At 36.8% G+C, this 10,507-nt stretch overlaps 2 protein-coding genes across 4 annotated transcripts in view; both read right to left on the reverse strand.

The window, feature by feature from the left end:
- Positions 1-575: 575 nt before the first annotated feature.
- Positions 576-6,189, reverse strand: LOC111493553 (translocase of chloroplast 90, chloroplastic-like). Of its 2 annotated transcripts, none has more exons than XM_023143281.1 (3): positions 5,908-6,189; positions 4,762-4,902; positions 576-3,126 (listed from the first exon to the last, which is right to left on the reverse strand). In XM_023143281.1, exons 2-3 carry the CDS (start codon positions 4,895-4,897, stop codon positions 911-913), a joined length of 2,352 nt encoding a protein of 783 aa, XP_022999049.1. In that variant the 5' UTR covers positions 4,898-4,902; positions 5,908-6,189; the 3' UTR covers positions 576-910. The 2 variants fall into 2 exon arrangements, with proteins under 2 accessions (XP_022999049.1, XP_022999048.1); XM_023143280.1 differs by having other exon boundaries at positions 4,762-4,909; positions 5,905-6,189.
- Positions 6,190-7,085: 896 nt separating this feature from the next.
- The window catches only part of LOC111493554 (ubiquitin carboxyl-terminal hydrolase 22-like), a 5,156-nt gene continuing 1,734 nt past the window's right edge, over positions 7,086-10,507 (reverse strand). Inside the window, exons 3-4 of one of the 2 annotated variants that reach the window (XR_002720022.1) lie at positions 7,594-8,685; positions 7,086-7,316 (exon numbers count right to left, since the gene is read on the reverse strand). Coding sequence is in view for 1 of the 2 variants with exons in the window: in XM_023143282.1 (XP_022999050.1) it covers positions 7,916-8,685 (770 nt within the window). In the remaining variant the exon portion in view is untranslated. Of the gene's footprint in view, positions 8,686-10,507 lie in introns of both variants that reach the window. The other variant, XM_023143282.1, reaches the window with a different exon arrangement.

A 10,507-nucleotide genomic window follows, 5' to 3' on the forward strand; every position in this document is an offset into this window, starting at 1 on the left:
AAAAAAAAAAAAAAAAAAAAAAAAAAATCTTAAAAATCATTATATTTTATAAGCAAAAAATTATATAATATGCTACCCACATCATTTCTAAAAATTGATTTTAATATCATGAATAGTCTTTAACAATTAAAACAAATCTATAACGTAATTTTATTGTGAAGAACGAAACACCCTTTATAAGGGTATGAAAACCTTCTCTGCTTTGAGAGGAAGCTCGAAAAGGAAAGCCCAAAAAGGAAATCTTCTCTTAGTAGACGCTTTTAAAACCTAACGAGAACAATATTTACTAGCGGTGAAAAATTAGTGGGGAGACGGTGACCTGACTCCATTTATCCAACGGGAAAAAATGTTCCCCACTCGTTCTCCATTCCCCTCTCTAAACAAGAAATCCTCTTCCTATTTAGGACCGGGATCGAAGTAAAATGGACATCTCTATGTTCATTTAGTTTTTCCCTTAAAAAAAAACAATCCCTTTTAATATTAAAAACAAGTTAGAAGCCTTTACTATACTTGCTTTAAAAAACTTAGGGCCTAGGGAAAAAAACCAATACAGAATTTCGTATCAATTAAGACATTTAGTACACATGGATCAAAAAATGGCATTTATTCTGGAAGTTTAAGAACAAAGGCTAACCTTATATATCTCTGTACAATTATCAACTCAATTTTGACCCAAGTCTACGGATCTTTCGGCCAACATCGCCAGTAAAATTCCTGATAACTGTTGGGCAAACACCTATCTCTGCTACCGATCAGCATTATACTTCTCTGGGAAAGCAATGGTACAGACACAACAAAAAGATTAATCATGTGGTCTATTACAACGTCTCTTATTTAGATCTCGACGAACTGAAAACAATGGCAGATTAGTCTCAGCTTTGAGTTCAGAACGGCATCGATCCATTGGAAGCTACAACGTTTCAATTTCCTTTCTACGCAGAAGGGCTCTCAAGATTGTAAAACCAGAAATCAAAGCAATCTGCAAATGCTCACAGCTACTTGTTTTTATGCAGATCTGACCCATTTTACGTGTATTTAAGTTGGCATTAACCGACAGTCTCATGCTTCGGCTAACCCGAAACTCAGACTCTACATTCCCGCTCAGGATGGTTTCCTTGTCAAAAGAGAGGACGGTCATCGTTAGACTGAGATGGTCATTCCTCACTGGGTAGTCATCACCTCTTAAAGTAGCTACTATGCTTCCACCATATGCCATTTGTCCTGCTCCTTCTATACGACCGCCATTGGCTACGAGCCTCACTCGCTTACCTATAGATATGGTATCTTCAAGCTTCACACCATAATAGCAATTTCTCTTGAAAGATATCAGAGAAAGTCCAATTCCAGGATGGTTGTGCTTAATGCTACCCAGCTTAGCATTACTATGAACAGTGTATATCCTATCTGTACCAGAAGATTGAACATCTAGACCTAAAGTATAAGAAGATCCCCTAGAATCCATGTAAGAAGCAGCACACTCAGATTGAATGTTAAAGAAACGCTTATCTTTACTCACCTGTCCAGTGACTGAGGTAAAAACATTTTTGTTCATCTCCATTGCTGTTTCGAGATTTATCCCATCGAAGCCTACATCATGGTCCCATCCTTGTGGGTCAAGAACAGGTCTCACAATCCACTGATCATCTACTGCAATGCAACGATATCTATGAACAGGACAATCTGAGTCAAAACTTGGTGGAACAGCCATATCTGGAAGCAGAACAGCTTCCGCCTCTGGCGATGGCTGCAAATCACCATTATTATCATTGTGTTCCGAGTCTCTATGTTTTAAAAGCTTGATTTCCTTCCTCCTTTGATACTCTTCTCTTAGCTGTTTCTTTAAATATAGAGTTTCCCTGTATTCCAGCTCATCCAGGTATTCCTTTTTCTGTGAGTTCGACAGCTTATCGAATTGGGATTTCGTCAGAATGCGAATCGAAGGTAGATCATCGTACTCATCTTCTTCATTGTCCCTGAGTATAATAGCTTCACTGTCATAGTCTACACCTGATGGACTTGTCGTATTTCGGTGCCGTAAAATAGATGAGAGTAAGTGGGGAAGTGAAGGCAGCCGGGTATTAGCTAATGGCCCTAGCTCAATGCAATTTTGAAATTTCAATAGGGTATTAATGCTGCCCAGAACTTTATAACAAATGCACAACAACAAGAAATGTGATCTCCAGACCTGCCCATTTGGAAGAACTTTTTCCCCCATAATATTTTTCTTACACTGAGGATGGTTCTCGACCAAGAGGACGGGATTTTCAAGTCTTGGGTCTGACACTGCCTGATGTATATTTTGCTGCAAAAGCTCTGAGCAATGGGACACATACGATTCGAAGGAGACAGGATATCCATCAGGTCCTTCTGGAAGAGCTGAGGAACAATGTGTCAAGACTAGGATGGTGTTGAACCAAATTGCAGGACCAAAGACCTCATTTATTAGCTTCATTAAAAAGTAGTCAGCATGATTCTTGTTTATGAGGTCAAGGCGCTCGAAGTACAAAACGATATCTGGTGGGGATTTCCTTATATATCTCTTCACAGAAAACAAGATTTTCTTATTTCTCTTCATATTTCCCGAGGATGATTGGGAAAGACCGGGGGTATCAATGATGGATACTTTAATCCCATTGATCGTTCCCACAATCTCCTGAATACGATCGGTTGCAGGTTGAAATGCATCCGTTGCAGTTTTTGCTTGATCAAAGAGGGAATTTATTGTAGCACTCTTGCCAACTCCTGTTTTTCCCAATACAAGTACTCTAAATGTGAAGCTTGATTCTGGTATCCCAGCTGCTTCTTGTTCAGCTGCTTTTTCTCTGGCTTTGCCTCTTTCAAAATTTACTCTTTTGAGATCGGATTCTCCTACCTGTATCAAAGTTGCTAGATGTATTCGATACAGGACCTTTTCCACTAGCAAATTGTTCGGTGTCTGCCCAATTCTCTGTAGAAGTCGAAAGAACTGAACTTGGAGGTCCTCAATCATTGTCAACACATCCACCTTTACCCTGTTAGAGCTATGTTGAGACTGTTCCAAGGGCAAATCTTCTTGACTCTCCAAACTACCGCCAGAGTTTGATGTATGAGGGGCAGTGGGCGGTACAATAGTGGTTGCTTGTGCAACTTCAAAAGATAATGTGATGTTATTATAGAATTTGCAAACTTTGAAAAAAAAAACAGAAATGGTTTATAAAGCAAGTTTACATTATTCTACAGTAGAATGTAGCTCATTCTAAGCAGCTTTAACAGTAAAGAAGTCTTCAATAAAACCATTTTCTCTGATCAGTGACCAAATAGCACCATCAACATTATATTTCTACCCTGTGACTCATTGGGACAAATTGGTTGACATAAGAACATTAATGTTAAGGAAGCCAGGCATAAACTTGGCCATTAAAAAAATTTCACAAAGCTCAGTAGTTTAGCCTACATCTAGCCACAAATAACAGAAGTGGAGCCAATCTACCACAAAGGCTGCTGGGGTACAAGGATAAGAGATAACAGAATATGAATCTCTACAAGTGATGAACATAAATATATATGTTTCTTGAATCTTTACAAATGGTGACCATAAATAGTTAATTAACTCATGAGTCAATGAAATACAAATAACAACCAAATCAGGCAGGAAGAAAAAATTCAAACAACTAAAAGTATTGGTAAAAAAAGAAACTATAAATGTATTGATGACCAACAAATAACTCTGCCAAAATGACTCAAATCTTTAGCAGCAGATTTGGAAGGCCCTTATTGATATTCTCAATTTTCTCAAGATGGTACCAAAAGTCAGTAAAAGAGTCATTTTCAATAGGGGTTCATTTTGTTAGGTCTATGAAAAGTTCATGTTCATGGCTAATCACTATATGGGTGTATTTTCTGTTTCGTACTTTTTTTACTCTTGTATTCCTTGATCTTTTATGCCTTCGAGAAATTGTTTTTAGTTCAATCTTTTTATTTAAATACTACTTTGGTCCCTACATTTTCGAAAGGTTCATTTTGGTCCTTGTACTCTCAACTTTAGATCATTTCATCTCTGTACTTTCAAAATATCCATTTTGATCCTGAACAACTTAAAAAACGGACCATTTTGGTCCATTCATTTCCATTTTTTATTTCACTTTTTAAGTGAACAAAATGGTCCATTTTTTAAGTACAGGGCCAAACTGAACCAAAATTGAAAGTACAGAGACCAACCGAAACTGAAAGCACAAAAACGAAAATAGTATTTGAACATTTTTTTTTTATAAGAAGAAGATTAAAGGACCCCACTCCACTGGCATTATGCTTAGGACCCAACATACTAGTCTCCTAGGAACTTCACACACTCCAAGGCTAGCACCTAGTGACACCATATATTTTAAAGTTATCTATCTAAAGGCTTGGAATCCAAGAACTTAAAGACCCCAGCGTAACCATCAAGACTACCTTTTGTGTGTGTGTGTGTGTGTGTGTGGCGGTGGCGGTGGGGAAGTTTAAATTCCAAGAAGTTCCCAGGGAACCAGAGCTTCAAGAGTTCCAAAATTTACGAAAAGCAAAGGTACATATTACATCAATCCTTCACTATTGTCTAAAATATATCCCTTAATAGTTTAGAGCAACAATGACAATTTTAATGTGGCAGCATCCTTACAAGAGATATCCTGTTGAATAAGTAAACCAAACAAGCTATGAATTTTCTCAAAATCTATGCAATCAGCAGAGGCAAGAGAATTTTGAATCTAAAACAAAGACAAATTCATCAATTAGACTGATATGTACCTTCGCCATCTTGGTCTTCATCCACATGTTCTTTATTTTCCTCACCAAAGAAACTGTCACTCCCCAGTAATGGTCTTGATGAAACCACTGACTTGGATACTAATTGAGAAAACAACCAGTTTCTAACACCCTTCATTCTGCCTGCAAAATATTAAAAAGGTATGCAAAATATTAAATGAAAATACCATGGTTCATGTGCCTTATCAATTGATCACACCTCCTAAGTCCAAATGAGAAGAAAAATAACACAAATTATTTGCATAAAATGGCTTGACCTTGGGCAGGTCCAATCTTGTAAAGCACTTGCTGATGACATACAAAGGCCCTCTGTTCCTCGGCAATATAGATCATCCCAGTAAAAATGACTACCATTCAGACCCAACAAAAGTTCACCACATCAAATAAAACACACCTAAAGATTCTTGTCCCACCTCATCCCCAGTAATAAATGGCGGTCCCGTTAACTCCTTGAACTACCTCTACGAGAACTTTTAAGTCAATAAAGTCGTGTGCCTAAAACATCCCGGTTTCCCTTCAATCCGCTTCAAAAGTCTATCCACCTTGAATTAATGTGAAGTCCTCTGTAAAAACCCGGAACATATTTCCTTTGATCAAGTTCAAAACTACATCCACCCTTTTCCATCTCTTCCAAGTTCCCAAAGAAATCATCACAAAAATTTTCCTACCACAACTAGAAACGATATGAGAGAGTTCACAAGATCTAATCCAAAGGGGCCAAATAATATTATGTCCACTTCTCTTCAATAGACGAGCACTTTCCCTTTACATCCACTATTATCAACTTCAATCCCAAAAATCTTGTAATCCATCTGACAAGATCTACCCTAATAATCCAAGACATCATGAGGCAAAAAGACACCAAGAGTTACTAAAAACTCAACGGATACGACTCAGACATTTTCCAAGATATGCATGTCCTTAACCATCACCACAAATCCTCATTCTTTTATCTTTCCCTACCCTCTATTCGCACTTCCAAGCTCAACGACACAATAAAATACCTCCTAAACAGCAACCTATATCCAGTTCAACTATACTATATACTCACCAGATTTTTCCATTGAATGCGTAAAAATAAGAACAATAAATTCAGCTAAATTGTGAAAGAAAGAGATAAATTCTCACCTAAACACCAGTGAAATCAACCCGAATTCAATCAAACAAATCGTCGAAGCGATAGCATCAGCTCAACTTCTCCAAGAACCAAGCCAAAGTTGAGCCAATATTACGTTCACAACCCAATTACAGAACTTCCTGTCGGAAACCGACCAACAAAGGTCCGGCAGATTGAGATTCCGATTCCGATTCCGATTGACGAGTACGGTGAGGACAAAGGAGCGAGCAAAATTGCGAGGGCTAAGGCGAGAGAGAAGGGATAAGACAGAAACACAATTTGGAAACTGAAATGAAACGGAAGCACAAGAGAGGACAACGGGTAACTATAAGGTGCGGAAAGAACCATGATAGTTTAATTTTAAAATGCGACACGTGGTAAGCATGTGATTATGATGAGCATGGCTGCACACGATAAATACCTGGAAGGGTAATGAAAAACACGTGGTGGAAGGAGAGAGGTCAATGCAATATCACTTTTTGTTTTTTTCTTTTTTAAAGAAAAATCCATTAAAAAATATTTAAATTTCAAAATTGAATTTTTTAATTCAATAAGGTAAGAAATTAAAGGATTAATTATTGATATCTTAATTCAATGGATTAATTATTAGGGTACTAATTGATGTCACTTACTAAATTTTACATAACCTTATAATTATAATAAAGTTTGCTCATTTATTCAAAAAATTCTAAGTATATAAATGTTTAGGACCTACTTAGATATATAAATGTAAGTATATAAATGTTTAGCTAACATTTATACTTTTTTAAACATTTTATTATTTGAATTTAATTTTTTTTAAAAAAAAAAAACTTTATACTAAACTCTCAATTCTTTTAATTATATCGATAAGTAAACAGTTTTTGTGAAGTGCGAGTTTGACAACTCACATTCCCGACCGATACAAACGTCTAACTTACAAGCCTAACATAGGAACGTTTATTCTTATCAAATGTTTTAGGGTAAGAGACCAATTATTATCAGACTTCAAAACTACACGCTCTCGAACTATTGAGTGTCGACTTTCATGTACAACCTGTTTTTAAGAACAAAATGAAGCTGTTTCCCTAATGAATAGTTTTGAAAACGAAGACAGAATACTTCCAATCCGATCTACCAAAGAAAGCATCTCGTTCCCAATCACATAAAAAGCATCGATTTCGACTTGATTGTACAATTTAATTTCAAATGCTGTAAAATTCTCCCTTTTTTCTCTCAGATCTTTGTAGGGTTCATAGCTGACAACAAAGTTCAGATAGAGATATTCAGAATGCACAGAAGTAATTCAAAGGGTGTGATCAACAAGAACTTGGAACGTACACACAAGTTTATAGAGAGCTCTTTCTTCATCAACAGCAAAACTCGACTTTGAACACAACTTTTTTGTAACTTTTTTGAAACATATGTCAACAGAATCAGACTGAAAATGTCATAAACGTTCATATGTTCATGTCAATAAATAGAATAATCAGAGACAGAATCAATGGAGACTTAAATTCATCAGTATTAATCACGTGTAATAAAAAGGCTGAAGAGGCAGCCTTTCATTGTACTGTTTCATGTTTGAATTAATAGGTGGTTATCCACCAAAAAAAATGATGGATAAATTTCAAAATCGGAAGCCCGGGACACGAAGAACCCGAAATTCTTAGAGATATCTAAAGAGAGAGAGAGCTCTAAAATTAGATTTTTCATACCTCTTCTTCATGGTATGTGAAGAGAGATCAGTAATCTGCTGAGCCACAACTCCAAGTACTGAAACACTCCATGGCAAGTCACCAACATTACTTGATTAGTAGTGAAAAGGGAGTTAGAAAAAGGTACCAGAAGTTCCCTTCAAATAGTAGGGATCTGACAATGATCCTCCCCAAAAAGTTTGGGCACGCCTGGATCTTCTACTAGAATGTGTAGGCATCCACTTAGAGCTCAGCTTGTCACTGAAAACAATATCGATTCCTGGCTTTCATGGAAAACAAACATAATCGATTGAGTTTCAACCGATCTCGTCCCATAATCAAGTTATGAAGCATTCTGTTTCTCACTAGATTTGTAATAGAGCATCTTCTGCACATAAAACATCATGTATCCTTGTGCAGCCCTGACGATGTTTTCGTTGACTTGGGTAATCCAAGCATCATCGCACTTATACCATTGATTACTTAGCCGCAAGTAGGTCACGTAATGACCAGCGTCCAATTTTCCTTTGTGAGTGATAACGGCAAACAACTCGAACTCAGACGATGTCTCATTACAACCATCTTGTTCATCTCCATCAAAAGGAAAAATCCTATTACCAAATCGACTTCTCAAGATTGAAGATGAGAGATAAGGTGCCATGTCTAAAGAAAACGGAAACTGCAAATATCGGTCCACCTTCCTTGACATTTTTCGAACTGAAGAATGCTCGAATCTTTTAATGTGGAAACAAGAAACTAATGGAAGCTTTCTTATGGACATCTGTTTGAGTGATTCCTGCCGCACTTGACACTGTTGGCAGAAGAATTTTTGGTCGGACCCGAGTTTTTCGGGTCTAGTGAATTGATCCAAACAACCCACCAGGGAAGATAGCCGCTGGTTTTGGCTCGAGTTCATGCAATCTGCCTCGCCATTGCAAGGAAGATTCCTTGTGGCCGCCATCTTCGCAGATCCCGCTTGATTTGGTTCCAAATCCAAAGAGATGTCTACACATGGATCATAAGTTGTCGATGTAAAACCACATGCCATACACATGACATCAGATCGCAATATGCCCGAAAATACTCTATGAGCAATACAACAGTCTCCATTGCCTGCACTGGAAAAGAGACAGGGATAAGTCATTCAATACTATAATGAAATAATATTCTAAAATCAGAATTATTCTCATACACAAAAATCAGAACTTAATAGTTAAATGCTGCGCTAAGACAAAATCTAGAAGACAGCGGCATAAAAATTCATTTCAAGTAAGCTTAACTCCATAAACCACAGCCATCTAACATGAATGAAGTGTACGGAGCCTTAGTTTTATGACGATGCCAATGCAAACATCAATCTAAATGATTTTTCTAAAAAACCATGATAATAAAAGCTCAAAATTTATTTGAATTCGTCAATACGTTACTCGAGTAAGTTATGCTTATAATTAATATCTTTATTCATATTGGAAATTTGTCAAGAATTGGAAATTTTGACATTAATGGAGGATTGTTTAGGAGATTTTCCAGGAACCAGAGATCCTTAACAAACCTGGTCTGACCTTTCCTCATGAATGGGTTCATAATTGTCAATGTGTTCAGCTCAACAACGCAAATTGGACTCGAACAAAGGGATTTTTAGCGTGCGAAAAACGTAAGGTGGTTGATCCTACTAGTAACTCATAACCAAGTTGGTTGAGAAAAAGTTGACTTACAAGTGAGAAGTAGAAAAAACCATCAAGCCAGCAGGTTCAGTTTGGAAATTAGCCCTAAATCTTTGAGCACTTGTCAACTCCTAGAGCAATAGCAACATTCCTAGACTCAAACCCTGCAGTTAAATTTTATGGTTACTTCCCAACTTTATACACATCACTATGAATTATCTTGGCTTGGGAAAAAACACGCGCTGATATACATAAAATAAGGTGATCATTAAAAATCAGCTTAAGCTGATCGTCTTATTATATGCAATGCAGAAAATTTCATTCACATGATATGCCTTGGGGTTATCCATCGACTGTTGACCGGGCTTTTCGAGTGAAAATATAAAAATACCCACTTAAGCAGCTAAGGATTTTCCCCCCGTTCAAATGAGACATCTTATCCAAGAAGTCAGTTGGAGATGTACAACCAAGCTATTTAATGATGCAGAGTAACTGACAAGCCTTATCATGGACAGCCGATACAATTAGTAACTTTTCCAGCCTCAATTCACCTATCTGAATGCCTGGCAGAACTGGCGAAGCCAGGAAGGGTCAATGGATGGGGGCAATTAGTCTTTGGTTAGATGTAGTTTTCAAAACAAGTGTTGCGGCACCAAAATCAGTAGGATTTCGTTGATGGTAAAAGGCCAAGAGTATGGAGCTCAAAACTCAGTAACAGAGAATCACACGTCTAGATGATAGTATTAGAAAGGATACATAACATTTCCAACTTCACGAGGAGCATTTCGTGCAATAAAAAAAGTGTTCAAGAAGTGCCTAAAGGCGTGTTTGGGAGTGACTCTAAGATCGTTGAAATTGCTTTCTCATGTTCAAAATCACTCTAAAACATGTATTTGGTTCTTCGAAATCAATTAAATACTCAATTTTTCAATTCTAAACATAATTTCATGCCAGCAAAATCAATTTTAAATGAATAAAAGCATATTTGAACATAACAAAAATGATTCTGACTATTTCAAAATCACTTCCAAACATGTCCTAGATCGCGGAGGGAAATGTAACAATGAAGAATACATAAAATCCATGCACGGGAGGCCGATTCAGGGCCATCATGATATAACCGTTCAGGTTTACAAGGTTCCACACATAATTTGGTATTTACAAGAACAAAGTATCATAAGAATGCTACTACCTACCAGAAGGAAAAAAAAAAAAAAAAAAAAAAAAAAAAAAAAAAAAAAAAAAAAAAAAAAAAAAAAAAAAAAAAAAAA

This window comes from Cucurbita maxima, unplaced genomic scaffold, assembly GCF_002738345.1.
Source record: "Cucurbita maxima cultivar Rimu unplaced genomic scaffold, Cmax_1.0 Cma_Scf00019, whole genome shotgun sequence".
Classification (NCBI taxonomy): Eukaryota; Viridiplantae; Streptophyta; class Magnoliopsida; order Cucurbitales; family Cucurbitaceae; genus Cucurbita; species Cucurbita maxima.